A 17,374-nucleotide genomic window follows, 5' to 3' on the forward strand; every position below is an offset into this window, starting at 1 on the left:
GATTTATTATCCACTAAGGAGGCACAGGTGGCATGCTCTGGGCTATATGATTGCCATGGGGAAATAGTATGTACAGAAAAAATTGTTAGGTTCATTTCCATATTATAGGACATGGAGAACTGGGAGGAGATTGAATGTATAAGAAAAATGGGGAGGGGTTAAAGGAAGGGATGGGAGGGGTTATGTGCAAAGTGGGACGTCTTACAGTGCAATGGGCAGGGCTTGGAACATAAAGCAGAATTATGGGGAGTTATGTACTGGAAGGGACTGGGCAATGGGTGCAAGCTATACATTGAAACTGGAAGGGATACTGTATAGGAGTATCCTAGAGCAGAGGGAGGAGTTAAAAGCCTGATTAGTGTTTATGAAAGGAGAATTACAGGTGCTGTTTTACTCTACATTACATATTTGCCTGAAGACTATGAAGATTTTCATTCATCCAAACCTGAAGGTTTTGCAAACGGTGCTGCTATGTCTGACTTTCCTAATGTTCCTGCCCAATTTCCCCAAATTTCTAGCAATACCCCAAGTTTTATGATTTACGGAGAAGCTGAGCATTTCATATAGGAGAATGAAGGGTCACTGCACTTCTTTTTTGAACAGGTCCAGCTGACTCTTAATTACCAACATCATTTCTTTCTATGGTTTAATTACCAACATCATTTCTTTCTATGGATCGCATAGAGTCTATGGCTGAGGCTCCCTCCCTCATGTGTGTGATGTTCAGTTTCTCTTTCACACTCTTCTCCCTTCCCTTAAGTCAATAATACCCTAATGCTGCCATATGTCTTGGCCTTTGTGACTATGGCTTCCTATCTCTCTCGAACTAGAAACCCCTTTACCGCCAGGGATCAAATGAAATTCCTGCAGCAGGGAATCGCTAAGCAAATGCTTTTTTATGGGGACGTCTTACTTTTTATATGTCTTCACTCCTCTGACCTCTCCTGAGATGAACTCAACCTCACAAAATGTACCGAAAAGGCACTTTTAAAAAAAAAACTTTTTTTTTTTTTTTACATTTTTATTTTATTTTTTTACTTTTTTTGTCATTATTTTGTTTCCATTTGTAAAAACAGTGCTTTAAAAAATGTGTTTTTGTTCAAGTTGAGATGATGGAGTGGAATATTACTCGCATCATCCCCAGGTCTCCCTGCTCATCTATGTACAAGTGTGTGCGTGTGTGTGTGTGTGTGTGTGTGTATGTACACACATATTCATATAAGAAAATGAGGTGAAAGCAAGGAAGGGGGACGGACATGCTGGGTTGGTTAAAAGCCCAAAACAAAAATGTACAAAAAAAAAATAGGCAAAAAGGACAAAGAAAAAGGCAGATTAAGTCATTCACTTATGGGTAGCCAAATGTATTGCATGATTACCCTTGTGCAAGGCTTGTACAGAAAGCAATTAGAATTAATATAATTAATTAGCAGTTCTATCCAGGATGTTTTTCCTTTGTGCTACATGCACCTTCTGCCAGGAGACCACAAGGGTACGATGGGCTTTTAGGTTCACACATTTAAACTGAATGAGGGGTGAGTCTATATATTGGGCCAGACATTGGGGTGATTGATTTCAACAGGTTGGTTATGAATGTCTCCTAGAGAAGAGTTCAACTGAACACAAAGGAAAGCAGGAAAGGGAGAGTTGCTGCAATTGGCAACAGAAATCAAACTGGAGCAGGAAACCAGCGTCCCCTTTGCGCTAAAAAGAATGCAGCCAGGAAGAGGCGGGAGCCGGGAGTTTAATAATATAAAAGAGCTCGCTGTACAACCGAGGAGGTCCAGATCTGTAGGTTGGTCAGATGCTTGTCGCTAAATCAATCCTCATCGGCCCCTCCATACATGTCTGCCAGTTTTTTGAAGCGGGGCCCCCAGTCATTCAGATAATCAAAGTCCTGGTCTTCAGAGCTGGACGAGTTGAGAGAACTGACGGAACCTGCCGTGGATCCGCTCCCCTCGTAGTCAAACACTAGGAGAGAGTCGTACGGTGGTGCTGTGGGGTCGTTGTCCGCCGCACGCAGACCCTAAAAGACACAAGGTGAATATAGAGGCAGTCAAGTCTTGTATACTCGAGAATTTGCCTTGGGTTGGAGAAGAGGGTTGGATAGTTGGAAAGGGGTAGAAATTCTTGTTCCAAGTGAATGTTATTCTATCTATAGAGTGAAGCTGCCAGGGTGTGGTGGCCTTTTCAGTTGGATTTTTGTAACTTAAAACACTCATGCTTTCATAGTTCAAGGAATTTCAGTATTGGAACACCCCCCTAAGGTGTAACCCAACTATAATTTCATGGGAAAACTCCAAATCTCCTGGCAACTGGCCTTCACGCTGGGCCCCCTTAGCTCATAACAAGGTTACAGATATATAGAAACATTGGGGTAATAGTCACCCTGCTATAGTTCCAGGGGTACCCAGGGCACAAATAAGCAATCACCCCAAATCTTACCCTAACTGGTCTTTAAGCTAAACCCCCTTATCTCATACAATGCAACCCCTCCCCAGCATGGATGGTAATATGACACAAAGATCCTGCTCTCATTTGAGAAATGTGTCCGACAGAATAAAACTGGCAGTTAAAAGATACCCTGGAGGCGAGCGAGTTTTCTAATTAGAGCGCATCTGCCTGGGTTATTGCTGCAAAGTGTCTCAGTGGAAATAAAATATTAGTTTCATTATCAAACGAACACGGGTATGATTTTTAGCAAATGCACAGAATATAAACAATCTAAAAGTTACAATGACAAAAGGGACTAAAAGAAAACCAGACAAATCTGATTCCTATGAATTAAAGGTTACAGAACCCCTGACATAAATCCTGCTTTAAAAGGGACTGCCAATTTATAACGTACCTCAGTGATGAAGTCTCCAATATCCCCAGGGTGAGGTATAACGGGTCTAATTGGATACTGATGTTCTGCCCCCACAGGCCTTTCATCCACCCTTCTGACACCTGCAACCTTGTTCAGAACATGGTCCAAAGTCTCCGGTTGCTGCAGCTGGCTAAGGTCGTAATCCTGTCGGCATCAAGAGAGAATGTTGTTAAAAGTAGAGATGCACCGAATCCACTTTTTTGGATTTGGCTGAACCCCCGAATCCTTTGTGAAAGATTGGACCAAATACCGAACTGAATCCGAACCCTAATTTGCATATGCAAAAAATGTTTTTGCTTCCTTGTTTTGTGACAAAAAGTCACATGATTTTAAGGATTCGGATTCGGTTCAGCCAGGCACAAGGATTCAGCCGAATACCAAACCGAATCCTGGATTTGGTGCATCGCTAGTTAAAAGTATCATTTAATGTGAAGGGTTAATTCCTTTTTATGCAAAAATAATAATTTCTTCCCCAAAATGATTGCATAGTTTCCCAAGTTCATCTTTCAGTTAATTTTTATTGTTATAGAATGGCCAATTCTAAGAAACCTTTCAATCTGTCGTTATTTTCTACGGCAATGAATAAACGTGAGCACTTACCGGTCACAGTTCAGCTGCTCAAACACTGTGATCCCACACAGCCAAGTACCATATAGAGCACGAGAAAAATGGAGCACCAAAGGAGCCGATTATTCCGAAATTTCTTGAAGAATCATTAAAAATGGAGAACTGAGAAAGTGGCCGGTAGCCACGAAACGTGTAAAGCCGGCATCCTACAATACTGTATGTTCTGGGCATGCCTTAACCATTTTTAATGATTCTTCAATAAATTTCTATTTTTTAACGGACGAATAATCGGCTCCTTTGGTGCTCCATTTTTCTCATACATTATCTTGTACGGGAATGAGAACTGTTATCCGAAAAAATTCCAAATTATAGTAAGGCTGTCTCCCATAGACTCCATTTTACTCCAAATTTTACAAAAAATGATTTCCTTTTTCTCTAATAATAAAACCGTACTTTGTACTTGATCCAAACTACAATATAATTAATCCTTATTGGGAGCAATATTGGGTTTATTTCAGGTTTACATAATTTTCTAGTAGACTTAAAAGGTGTGAAGATGCAAATTATCAGGAAAGCCCCAGGTCTGGAGCATTCTGGATAACAGTTCCCATACCTGTAAAAAAAAATTTTTTTTTTAATTATTTGCTGGTTTCTTTGGACCCTTTACAATTTTCAAATGAGACTTACGGTTGGCAGCCTAAAGTGCTGCTCCATGATGCTACAATTTTATTGCTCTTGGGTAATGAAAAATATTTTTATATTTAAGGTTACCCTTTAATTTTTTAAAAATAGCAGTACAGGTATATCCCTTATCCGGAAACCTGATATCCAGAAAGCTCCGAATTACTGAATGGCTGTCTCCCATAGACTCCATTTTATCTAAATAATCCACATTTTTAAAAATGATTTCCTTTTTCTCTGTAATAATAAAACAGTGACTTGTACTTGATCCCAACTAAGATATAATTAATCCTTATTGGAAGCAAAACCAGCCTATTGGATTTATTTAATGTTTAAATGAATTTCTAGTAGACTTAAGACAAGACCCAAATTACGGAAAGATCCGTTATCCGGAAAACCCCAGGTCCTGAGCATTCTGGATAACAGGTCTCATACCTGTACAATAAATAAAAGTGTACCCTGTGCCCCATTTCCTCTACACCAAACGTATTACCTGGTCTTCCTCTCCGCCGCCCTCCTCATCATATTTCAGGATATTGTCCCGTACATCATCTTCAGGGTCGATCAGAAGCTGCTTGGTGTGTCGCTCCTTCTCTCTGCGCTTCATCCACATAACAAAGAGCAAAACCATAGCTGCAAGGAAACAGGAACAGGTTGAATTATCCCTCAACAAACACTGGGGCCACCTTCTGCTATCCTCCCTGCCATATGTATAAATTATACAGAGAAGGAATGTTCTGGGCACACAATAAGCTATACCCTCATACTGTACTGTCTAAGGGAAACAATATGGCTCCTCCTTCCCTTATGTATAAATACAAATATACAGAGAAGGAATGTTCTGGGTATACAATAAGCTAAACCCTGATACTGTACTGTCTAAGGGAAACAATATGGCATCTCCTTCCCATATGTATAAATACAAATATACAGAGAAGGAATGTTCTGGGCACACAATAAGCTATACCCTCATACTGTACTGTCTAAGGGAAACAATATGGCACCTCCTTCCCATATGTATAAATACAAATATACAGAGAAGGAATGTTCTGGGCACACAATAAGCTATACCCTCATACTGTACTGTCTAAGGGATTCAATATGGCACCTCCTTCCCATATGTATAAATACAAATATACAGAGAAGGAATGCACTTAATAAACAATACACTACTGTCTAAAGGAAAGGGAGATATTATCAGTGTCGATATATGAAATATATATATTGGTTATAGCTGAAGCAGTCATTTAGTAGATAGAGAGAAAAATGAAGGGAGGTTGCCCAGGTGGTGCTATTGGGCTCAAGTTTGCAGGTTTTCTCGCATTCAGCAAAGCAGAATTCAAAGCCCCAAAGCCAAAAGATAATTACAGCCTCTGAAAGAAACAATGTAGCAGCTAATGATAAAAAGGGCTCTCAATTATCCTTCAAACAGAATTAACTTCGTGTGATGCCTCCTGTCTGCGCTTTAAGCAAACATGAAAGTCAAATATATGCAGAAGGTAATACAAAAACCTGATCCTGGGATTGTTTTTAGTTACATTTGCCTAATGATTTCCCTTGATTATGGGTCACCTTGCTTTCAATTCCAACGCGCAGCCTGCCTCATACTGAGATCTCTGTCTCTCCAACAAGGACAAAGTCATATTAAAGTGATGATATTTCTCATTTCCATTTCATTTTTATGCACTTTTATATTACCAATGGGTAGTTTATTTCTCTTAGAGCTATAATATCAGCCATAAAGCAGGACAGGACTGTTGCTTACAATGGGGATCAGATAGGAACTGTGCAGCCACTGGGTCAGAATGCTCTGTTATACAGATAGCTAGAATCTCAGCCATAAAGCAGGACAGGACTGCTGCTTACAATGGGGATCAGATAGGATCTGTGCAGCCACTGGGTCAGAATGCTCTGTTATACAGATAGCTAGATTCTCAGCCATAAAGCAGGACAGGACTGCTGCTTACAATGGGGATCAGATAGGATCTGTGCAGCCACTGGGTCAGAATGCTCTGTTATACAGATAGTTAGAATCTCAGCCATAAAGCAGGACAGGATTGCTGCTTATAATAGGGATCAGATGGGATCTGTGCAGCCACTGGGACAGAATGCTCTGTTATACAGATAGCTAGAATCTCAGCCATAAAGCAGGGCAGGACTGCTGCTAACAATTCTATTCTACTTTTTCAATAGTTTTCTTCATAATCTCTTTGGGAAAACACACTGTAAAATTGCTAGTGAATTCCAAAAGCTAAAATATTACAGCAAAAGAGAAGCAGTAAAGGGAAAACTGTATGGGCAGCAGCAATGACTCACATAGCAAAATGATGATACAGATGAGGATAGAGATAATTGCTCCTGTACCCAGTCCAGCTGCTGCCACGGCTCCTATGGTTGTGCAGTCGCCATTGTTGTCACAGGGGCAAACTTTCACCTTGATGATGGACGTGTTGTAGAGGGGAGGGTTGCCTGAATCGGTGACAATGACTGGGACGTCATACATGCCCGACTCTAAATACCCAATCTGTAGGCTGAGCCGGGCGTAGATACCTGCAAGGACCAGAATGCAGAGTTAAAGTGTGAAATATGGACCCATAAAAGGGATACTGGTGCATAGCTTTTTAAACTCTTAACAGGGAAAATTAATGGTTTATCTGCCTATATAATCCTAATGCATGTCCAAAGCCTTACTGTTTATTCGGTGGATTGTCCAATTACGGCGGATGGTATAGGGCACACTCGGCAGTTCAAAGACAAAAGGGTCAGCACTCGGCTTGCGGTCCACATCGATGGCGGTTATGTTTATCCCGTTGCCATTCGGCCGTTCGCAGATCTGTGCGTCCTTGGGAAGCAGCTCGGGGGCATTATCATTGATATCAATAAGCTGGATGAGCAAAGTGCCAGTGCCGCTAGCCGGAGGGTTGCCTGTGGGGTGAAAGATGCACAAGATTGATTGATTGTCGGAGTACGTGAGTTATCAGTGGCCAAGAATAAATGCATAGGTATGACCCTTTCCAGTATCCAATCACTGACTCATGCTGACTATTGGGGATAAACATTATGAGCCATTGGCTTTACTTTTTAAAAGATTGTTACGAATATCCATGATTTGGTTCCAACTTCAGCCAATACCCAATATTTTTTAATTCAAGTCCAAACTTAGTCATGTGACTTTACAGTTTTAGCCAACAGAACATGGCCAAGTTCAATCTGAAGTTCAGCCTAATGCAAAATGATGGATTTGGTGCATCTCTGGCAGTAATTATTCTGCTGGCTGCTGATGAGTGGGACATAGTGACACCACCACGCCAGAACACAATACCGTTATCCGTAGCCAGAAACTTGGCCTGGTATAGGTCGTCCTTCACAAATGGAGACTCTCGATCTAGTACGGCCGTGGTAGAAACTTGACCATTGGTGGTGTTAATGGCGAGCCAGTTGGCCGGGTCAGAAATCTTTGAGTATCTAAAGATGAAAAAAAAATGCACATTAAGTGATAAAAAAAAAATGTTCAGCAATCTGTATTATAATCACTAAACTGAACCACAGTTGAAAGATACAATGTCCATGTCTCCTTTATTTAAAACACTGCAATCCTGCCCTGCTTTATGGCTGAGATTCTAGCTATCTGTATAACCGAGCATTCTGTCCCAATGGCTGCACAGATCCTATCTGATCCCCATTGTAAGCAGCCCTGCCCTGCTTTATGGCTGAGATTCTAGCTATCTGTATAACCGAGCATTCTGTCCCAATGGCTGCACAGATCCTATCTGATCCCCATTGTAAGCAGCCCTACCCTGCTTTATGGCTGAGATTCTAGCTATCTGTATAACAGAACATTCTTTTACAAATAGCTAGAATAAGAAAGGAGTATGAGGAGTTCCTGAGTTATTAGCCCAGGCCCAGTTTGCTTTATTTTTAAAACTTTTTCTTTGCTTTATTAAAAACGTGGAGATGGAGAGTGAAAGAACATTAGGGGGCCCATTTACTAAGTGTCGAAGTGAATTCAAAGTCAATTTTTGAATTCAAAAACTTTGAATTTTCAAAGTAATTTTTGGGTACTTCGACCATCGAATAGGCCAAAATTCGATTTGAATTGAAAAAACTTCGAATATTCGACCATTCGAAAAACTATAAAAGTTTTGTGCAAAAACAAGAGAAATCCATGTGAAATGGTGTGCATTGGAGAGATAATGGAAGTTACACTTCAAACACAGTCAGCAGAATTGCTGTATAGAGGTTTTGCCAGGTGTAAGCTCTTTGCGTGAAATGCCCTTGATGAAATCAGCGGAATCTAGCAGTTCCCTAAATGTGTCTAAAGACCGTTGGTGTGGCGCAAGTATCCTCTGGAGTCTGAGGTAGTGGTGGGCAATAGTGAAGGAAAAGGCAGAAAGAGGGAGCTCTGGTGCGAGTGCTGAGGTAAAAATGGCATCTGCAATTGAAACAGTGTGGAATAGAGACTACAGCAGGCGCAGTTCCTGCACATCACAAGACTAGCAGCGTGAAGCAGATAGAACACATAATGAAGGAGAGTCCAATTGGAGATGTGGCGGCAAAGGATCATGTGGCTGAGAACGCTGTGGTCATTGACGCAAACGCTAAGGATGGTCCTGTTCTGTATGGCAAAGAGGATGCAGGACTGGCACGAGGGTGAATGGAGCACTGGCAACAGGTAAAAACTTTACACATTCCATTTTAAAAGGTGATGGTTGATAGGGATGTCGCGGACTGTTCGCCGGCGAACTTGTTTGCGCGAACATCGACTGTTCGCGTTCGCCGAATGTTCGCGAACGTCGCGCGACGTTCGCCATTTTGGGTTCGCCTTAGCTGGCGCTTTTTTTTACCTCTCACCCCAGACCAGCAGATACATGATACATCAGGAAGCTCTCCCTCCTGGAACACCCCCTGGACCACTCCCCTTCCATATATAAACTGAAGCCCTGCAGCGTTTTTTCATTCTGCCTGTGTGTGCTTGGAAGAGCTAGTGTAGGGAGAGAGCTGTTAGTGATTTCACTGATTTGAGGGACAGTTGATAGTAAGTTTGCTGGCTAGTAATCTACTTGATACTGCTCTGTATTGGAGGGACAGAACTCTGCAGGGATTTAAGGGACATTTTAGGTTAGGTAGCTTTGCTGGCTAGTAATCTACCTTCTACTGCAGTGCTCTGTATGTAGCTGCCTGCTGTGGGCACTGATCTCTTCTGATCTCATCTGCTGACTGCTGTAATAACCCAATAGTCCTTGTAAGGACTGCTTTTATTTTCTTTTTTGTTTTTTTACTTTGCTAGTTGCTACTATAAGAGCCCAGTGCTATTAGTCTAGCAGTGTTGGGGAGTGGGACTGGTGTGCTACTGTGCTGCTCCTAGTAGTTCAGCAGCACCAACCCGAGAATTTTTTTTTTTTAATATACATATAATTTTTTATTTTATTTTACTTATCTTACTGTTCTTTAACGTGTACAGTGCTGTTTGCTGTTCTTCATAGTAGTGCACTTGCAGGCATTATTTGCCCAGTGTGTTCTTCAAACAACTGCCATCTAGCTGTGTGAGCTTGTTCACATTCTGTCTAAATATCAATAATAATACCGTCTCCAGAACCACCACCTGAGTGACGTTTTTCAAGCAGCAATAATATATTCCGTATCCACTGCTGTAGTAGTGTATACGTTGACCTTGTAGGCATTGTTTGCCCAGTGTGTTCTTCAAACAACTGCCATCTAGCTGTGTGAGCTTGTTCACATTCTGTCTAAATATCAATAATAATACCGTCTCCAGAAACACCACCTGAGTGACGTTTTTCAAGCAGCAATAATATATTCCGTATCCACTGCTGTAGTAGTGTATACGTTGACCTTGTAGGCATTGTTTGCCCAGTGTGTTCTTCATTTTCAAACAACTGCCATCTAGCTGTGTGAGCTTGTTCACATTCTGTCTAAATATCAATAATAATACCGTCTCCCGAACCACCACCTGAGTGACGTTTTTCAAGCAGCAATAATATATTCCGTATCCACTGCTGTAGTAGTGTATACGTTGACCTTGCAGGCATTGTTTCAATTTGTTTGCCCAGTGTGTACTTCATTTTCAAACAACTGCCACCTAGCTGTGTGAGCTTGTTCACATACTGTCTAAATATCAATAATAATACCGTCTCCAGAAACACCACCTGAGTTGTTGTTGTTGTTTTAAAAATAATGCCAGGCAAAAGGCAGGCCGCCACGCAGAGGCACTAGGGGCCGTGCTGCTATGCTATCCTGTGGCCCTAGGAAATTGCCCAGTTTTAAAAAGGCAATGACCCTGAACTCCCAAAATGCTGAAGAGGTAGTTGACTGGCTTACACAGCACACCCCATCCTCTACCGTTTCTAACTTTACCACAACATCCTCATCCTCCACTGCTATGGCCACCCCACGTAACACTTCCTCCACCACCAGCGCCCCTTCTTCACATGAGTTTCTTGAACTGAGTGATGCGCAACCATTATTGGCAGAAGAAGATGAAGGAGATGAGGACGTTACACCAGATTTAATTCTGGCAGAGAACACAACAGAGATGGACATAATGAGTGATGAGGAGGTCCCCGCTGCTGCTTCCTTCTGTGAGCTGTCAGAAGAAATTGATGCATCTGAGGAGAATGATGATGAGGAGATTGATGTTTTGTGGGTGCCCAGTAGAAGAGAGCAAGAGGAGGATAGTTCAGATGGAGAGACGGAGAGTCAGAGAGGCAGGAGGAGAATAAGACTTAGAAGAAGCAGGGAGGACAGCTCGCAGGGAACAGTAGGGCAACAACATGTATCGGCACCTGTGGTCAGCCGGCCAACGCACCCGCCATTGCCGCTAACGCCGCCAACTTCTACTGTTACCGCCAGATTGCCAGCTTCAAAAAGGTCAGCAGTGTGGGATTTTTTTAATGTGTGTGCCTCTGACAAAAGTGTTGTAATTTGCAATGAGTGCAGTCAGAAACTGAGTCTTGGGAAGCCCAACAGCCACATAGGTACAACTTCTATGCGAAGGCACATGAACGGCAAGCACAAAGCACTTTGGGAGCAACACCTCAAAGGCAACAGGCAAACTAAAAGCCACCCTCCTTCTGGTCCAGCATCTTACTGCTCTACCTCTGCTGTCCTTGACCCGTCTGAACCACCCTCCACTCCGCCTTCCACCTTGACCACCAGTTCCCATTCCCAGTCATCTGCCCCCAGCCAAGTTTCTGTGAGGGCCATGTTTGAGCGTAAGAAGCCAATGTCTGCGAGTCACCCCCTTGCCCGGCGTCTGACAGCTGGCTTGTCTGCACTCTTAGCCCGCCAGCTTTTACCATACCAGCTGGTGGACTCTGAGGCCTTCCGCAAATTTGTAGCAATTGGGACACCCCAGTGGAAGGTACCCAGCTGCAATTTTTTTTCAAAAAAGGGAATACCACACCTGTACCACCATGTTCAGAGACAAGTCACCGCATCTCTGTCACTTAGTGTTGGGCCAAAGGTCCATATGACTACTAACGCATGGTCCTCCAAGCATGGTCAGGGCAGGTATGTCACCTACACTGCCCACTGGGTGAACTTGGTAATGGCTGGGAAGCAGGGAATGTGTGGCTCAACAACGACAGTGGAGTTGGTGTCACCGCCACGGATTGCACGCGGTTCTGCCACCACCTCTACTCCTCCTTCGCTCTCTACCTCGTCTTCTTCCTCTTCTTCCTCCTCTGCTGCTGGGTCCTCCTCCTCCACACCTGTGCACCCCCAGCTCCCCCTAGGCTATTCGATGTGCCAGGTACGCCGTTGTCATGCTGTCTTGGGGATGACGTGCCTGGAAAGCAGAAACCATACCGGATCTGTACTCCTGTCATCTCTGCAGTCACAGGCCGATCGGTGGCTGACCCCACACCAACTGAAGATCGGAAAAGTGGTGTGTGACAACGGAAGCAATCTGTTGGCAGCACTGAGACTGGGCAATTTAACACATGTGCCCTGCATGGCACATGTTCTGAATTTAATAGTCCAACGTTTTGTCTTGAAGTACCCAGGATTCCAGGACGTTCTCAGGCAGTCCAGGAAGGTGTCGGCCCATTTCAGACGTTCCTATACAGCCATGGCACGCCTTGCTGACATTCAGCAGCGGTACAACATGCCAGTCAGGCGTTTGATTTGTGACAGCCAGACTCGCTGGAATTCAACGCTCCTCATGTTGGAACGTCTGCTGCAACAACAAAGAGCCGTCAACGAATACCTGTTTGAACTGAACTGGGTGGTAGGACTGGATCTGCAGAGCTGGGGATTTTTTTCCCCCGTTACTGGGTGCTTATGCGCGATGCCTGCAGGCTCATGCGCCCTTTTGAAGAGGTTACAAATATGGTCAGTCGCACCGAAGGCACCATCAGCGACCTAATACCCTTTGCTTTCTTCCTGGAGCGTGCCGTGCGACGAGTGACAGATGAGGCTGTAGACCAGCGTGACGAGGAGCAGGAAGCGCACGATTTCTGGTCGGAATCACCAGAACGAACCCAGGCACCTGCTGCAACGCAGGGAGAGGTGTCAGAAGTGGAGTCAGAGGAGGAAGGTGGCTTTGTGGAGGAGGAGGACCAACAGGAGCAGGCTTCCCAGGGGGCTGGTGGTGACCTTTTGGGGACCCCTGGTCTTGTACGTGGCTGGGGGGAGGAGACCGTGGATGATGCAGTCCTTGATAACGAGGAAGCGGAGATGGATACCTCTGCATCCAACCTTGTGAGAATGGGGTCTTTCATGCTGTCATGCCTGTTGAAGGACCCCCGTATCAAGAGGCTTAAGGAGAAGGACCTGTACTGGGTCGCAACGCTACTAGACCCTCGGTACAAGCATAAAGTGGCAGAAATGTTACCAACGTACCACAAGTCCGAAAGGATGCTGCATTTACAAACCAGCCTGCAAAACATGTTGTACAATGCTTTTAAGGGTGATGTCACTTCAGGAACTCATCAACATTCCAGGGGCAGAGGTGCCAGTAATCCTGCCACGAGCGCACCTGCAAGGACAAAGCACTTTGGCCACTCTGTAACGTCAGACATGCAAATGTTTTTCAGTCCAAGGCAGCGCCAGAACCCTTCGGGATCCACCCTCAAAGAACGCCTCGACCGGCAGGTAGCGGACTACCTGGCATGAACTGCAGATATCGACACTCTGAGGAGCGATGAACCCCTGGACTACTGGGTGCGCAGGCTTGATCTGTGGCCAGAGCTGTCACAACTTGCCATGAACCTCTTGTCTTGCCCCGCCTCAAGTGTCCTCTCAGAAAGAACCTTCAGTGCAGCAGGAGGGATTGTAACTGACAAGAGAACTCGCCTAGGTCACAAAAGTGTGGATTACCTGACCTTTATTAAAATGAATGAGGGGTGGATCTCGGAGGGTTACTGCACGCCGGAAGACTTGTTCTGAGTTTCTGACTCCACACACAGCTGTCCTTTAGCATCCTCCTCCCTCCGCCAACGTTACAAACTAGGGTGCAAACCCTACTGGTTTCATTTGAATCCAGGTAAATCCTGAGTTTTTCTGGCCTCTGTGCTTCAGTGGCTGCAACCAAAAAAATGAATATTTTCAGCATTTATATGGCATATTTTTTCTGGCCTCTGTGCTTCAGTGGCTGCGACAAAAAAAATGAATATTTTCAGCATTTATATGGCATATTGTTTCTGGCCTCTGTGCTTCAGTGGCTGCGACAATTTTTTTTTATATTTTCAGCATTTATATGGCATATTTTTTCTGGCCTCTGTGCTGCAGTGGCTGCGACAAAAAAAACATAATTTTTCAGGAAAGTACACATGCCTAATTTTTCAGGGTTCTGCAACAGTGGCAAAATCGCATCTTTTATGGTCACCGCAGGTGATCAATAAAGTAGACCAAAACTGGGCCCACACTGCAGAATCAGTGTTTTTTGGTTCACTTCACTGTACATTGAATTACCTCTGCCTGTCCGTGCACGTGCGCACAAGCACGGTGACTGCTAAACACACCACTACAGAAATATTGCCACCAACAGGACGAACATCCTGGAGGTGACAAGCTCAACTAGTAATTAACAACTATTATTTGCTCACTTGACGGTATCATTCATTAAAGCTCTTTGCGTTTTTTTGCGTTGCAGTAAGCGCCGCGTTTCGTCTTTGCATTTGAACAGGCTGTAACCTTTACATGTAGACGCTGGACGTTTTAAAGCAGTTTATTACACAGGTTTAGAAATGTAGTGTGATGTCTGCCCTTTACAGCACAAAACGCAGCGCTGTGTCAACAATGTATTTTTCAGATACATTTTTGCCCTTGATCCCCCTCTGGCATGCCACTGTCCAGGTCGTTGCACCCTTTAAACAACTTTAGAATCATTTTTCTGGCCAGAAATGTCTTTTTTAGCTTTTAAAATTCGCCTTCCCATTAAAGTCTATGGGGTTCACGACGTTCACGAACCGTTCGCATTTTTGACGCAAGTTCGCGAATATGTTCGCGAAATTTTTTTCCGACGTTCGCTACATCCCTAATGGTTGAACCTCTACGTGCTATGAAAACTTTTAAGCAATGGGAAAAAGGTTTTGGAAAATAATAGTTAGAAAAAACTGTCAAATATTAAATTTGATAAGTCAATTACTGACACTTTTGGCACATGCGCAGATATGGAGGTCCCTTACAGAAGACGATGATCCGGAAGATGGCCATGGGTGTCATCAGAAAAATTTCCAGGGGAGGGCAAGTAAGTTAAGATCCCGTAGGTCAGCATCCCACTGAAGTTGAACCTATTCATGACAATGCAGAAGATAATGTAGTAAAGGCTGGCCTTAGGGTGGGAAGTATAAAAAACATTTTGCGTTGTGGGGAATTATACTTACAAACTGTGATGGGTGAATAGATTTCCCCAGGCGCAAATTTACACCAAACTGCAGCAAAAATTTGCTGCATCAAAAATTTTTTTGATGCCCGTGACAATTTGATGCGCGGCAAAATTATCCGGCCACCCACTGAATTAAATGTAAATTGTCGTGGGCGTCAAGATTATAAAAACTTTTTTTGAGTCTACATATATGGACTTTTTGTTAAAGATGGGAGGGAATCTGATGAGAATTCTACAAAAAAAACTTGTCTGGGGAAAGTGTCAAAGAATCAAATCCAATGATTTCTCAAATAAAGAATCTGACATTTCTGAAAGCAATGTAAAGGAGTTGGATGGGGATTTGGAAAAACAATTTCTTGCGAATGCAGCGTCTGATGGTTTGTTGGGTAAAGAAGTTGAGGGAACTGTTAGGATGGTGTTGATCCTGGGCAAGGAAAGCAGATTTTTATTTTTTGCAAGGCAGAAGGAACCTTTTTATGATGGGCCTAAATTCAAAAAGGAGAAATGTGTTTAAAATCAGATGGGAGGATGAAATCAGATGGGAGGATGAAAAGGAAAAATCAAAAATCAGATGGGAGGATGAAAAGGAAAAATAACCAATCAGTCTATGGGGTTCACTTCTGCTGATGTTTTTGCTTTCATTAATGTATCCGATATTTGAAATCCGTTTCAAGCTATGTCAGTGACTAGACAGGTACTAGAACCTATAAAGGAGAAAGAGACATCCTTGGCTTGGGAAGACTTCAGGGAAATTCCTGTGTTAAAACCAGAGGTTAAAACCAGGGCCGGGCCAAGGGGTAGGCAGGGTAGGCAACCGCCTAGGGCGCAATAACTGGAGGGGCTCACTTATCTGGGGGGGGAAAAGTTTTTGAATTTTTTTTTTCAAGTATTGAAAAAAAATTTAGTCCCATGGCAGGCCTTTAGTATTTAAGTATTAGTTTAAAAAAAACACATTCACCCAAGGGCCCCAAACCCTGGGGTCTGTTTAAACAAAACAGCAGCAGGCCAACAGCAGCTGCGCTCCCCCACCCTGGGAGCGCTCAGTGTGAGCGTGACTCCCAATTATGTGACGTGCCGGCGCACACGCGCATTGATCTACAGTCACGAATTGGCAGAGAGAGAGTGGACCTGGCTGTCTGGCTCTGGCTGCGCCTAGAGGGACTCCGACGCACTGTCACGTAGTACTGCTGGCTGTCTGGGGCTGGCTCTGGTAGTAGTAAAAACGTAGTAACTTACTAACTTCCGTTCCTAGTACTTCCTAGTCGCTTGCTGGGCTGCTGCTGGCACAGGTAGTCAGGTACAGAGATCTTGGGGTGTTGGCACTTGCTGGCAGTTGGCACATAGGTAGTAGAGATGGGGGGGCCGCCTTGGGGGCCATGATGGGCTGGCTGCTGGTACAGATGGGGCCTTGGTTGGGGGCAATACTGATGCTGGCTAAATAGGCAATGGCTGCTGGCACAGCTACAGATCATGTTGGCAATATTGGGGGGAATATTTGTGGCTAATGGGCAATGGCTGCTGGTACAGGTAAAGATGGGGGGGTTTGGGGGCAATATTGATGGCTAATGGGCAATGGCTGCTGGCACAGGTACAGGTGGGGCAATCTTGGGGGCAATATTTATGGCTAATGGGCAATAGCTGCTGGCACAGGTACAGATGGGGCAATCTTGGGGGTAATATTTATGGCTGCTTGTGGATATGTTAAAATGTGATTTAATATGTTGTAAACTTAATTTAAAAAAAAAAACATAATGATATGGTGGGAAATGGTAATGCAGGATGGGTGGGGGGCGCTGATTGAAGCCCTTGCCTAGGGTGCCAAACTACCTTGGCCCGGCCCTGGTTAAAACACTTGCAAACATATTTAAGAATGAGTCCTTCCCTCCTGAGGATGTGTTGGTTTGGTTATGAAGATCCGGAAGATGACGCTCATGAGCTCAGATACTCTTACTATACACCGATATGTGAGCAAACTCTTTGTTAGGGGCACTTTCAGGAGTAACAAACTATGCAGAGGGAAGCAGGGGTGGGGGAGTAAGTGGGTAGGGGCTTTTCTTATTGGCAGGGAAGGCAGCAAATGTTGTGCCTGCTGGTTATAGTGCATTTTTCTCAGTAACATGGGTCATTCAAGACATTGTTCAGAAGAACAGAGTACTTTGATTAAAAAGTTGATTGGAGAGGGGGAAACATATAAAGAAGTGCAGAAAATGATAGGCTGCTCAGCTAAAATGATCTCAAATGCTTTAAAATGGCAACAAAATCTGAAAGACGTGGAAGAAAATGGAAAACGACCATTCGAATGGCTAGAAGAATAGCCAAAATGGCAAAGACTCGGCCAGTGATCAGCTCCAGGAAGATGAAAGAAGGAGTAGAGTTACCTGTAATACTGTTACAATATGTGAAGCCAAGCTATT

The 17,374-nt window shown here is 43.8% G+C and overlaps 1 protein-coding gene across 2 annotated transcripts in view; it reads right to left on the reverse strand.

Annotated features, from left to right (window-relative positions):
- Positions 1-1,016: 1,016 nt before the first annotated feature.
- Positions 1,017-17,374, reverse strand: part of LOC108702627 (cadherin-4) — a 459,604-nt gene continuing 443,246 nt past the window's right edge. For both annotated transcript variants that reach the window (XM_018238223.2, XM_018238222.2), the window contains 6 exons: positions 7,437-7,579; positions 6,806-7,039; positions 6,431-6,664; positions 4,608-4,747; positions 2,846-3,010; positions 1,017-2,023 (listed from right to left, as the gene is read on the reverse strand). In XM_018238223.2, the coding sequence (XP_018093712.1) occupies positions 1,817-2,023; positions 2,846-3,010; positions 4,608-4,747; positions 6,431-6,664; positions 6,806-7,039; positions 7,437-7,579 (1,123 nt within the window). In that variant the 3' untranslated portion in view covers positions 1,017-1,816. The remainder of the gene's footprint in view (positions 2,024-2,845; positions 3,011-4,607; positions 4,748-6,430; positions 6,665-6,805; positions 7,040-7,436; positions 7,580-17,374) is intronic.

This window comes from Xenopus laevis, chromosome 9_10S, assembly GCF_017654675.1.
Source record: "Xenopus laevis strain J_2021 chromosome 9_10S, Xenopus_laevis_v10.1, whole genome shotgun sequence".
NCBI lineage: Eukaryota > Metazoa > Chordata > Amphibia > Anura > Pipidae > Xenopus > Xenopus laevis.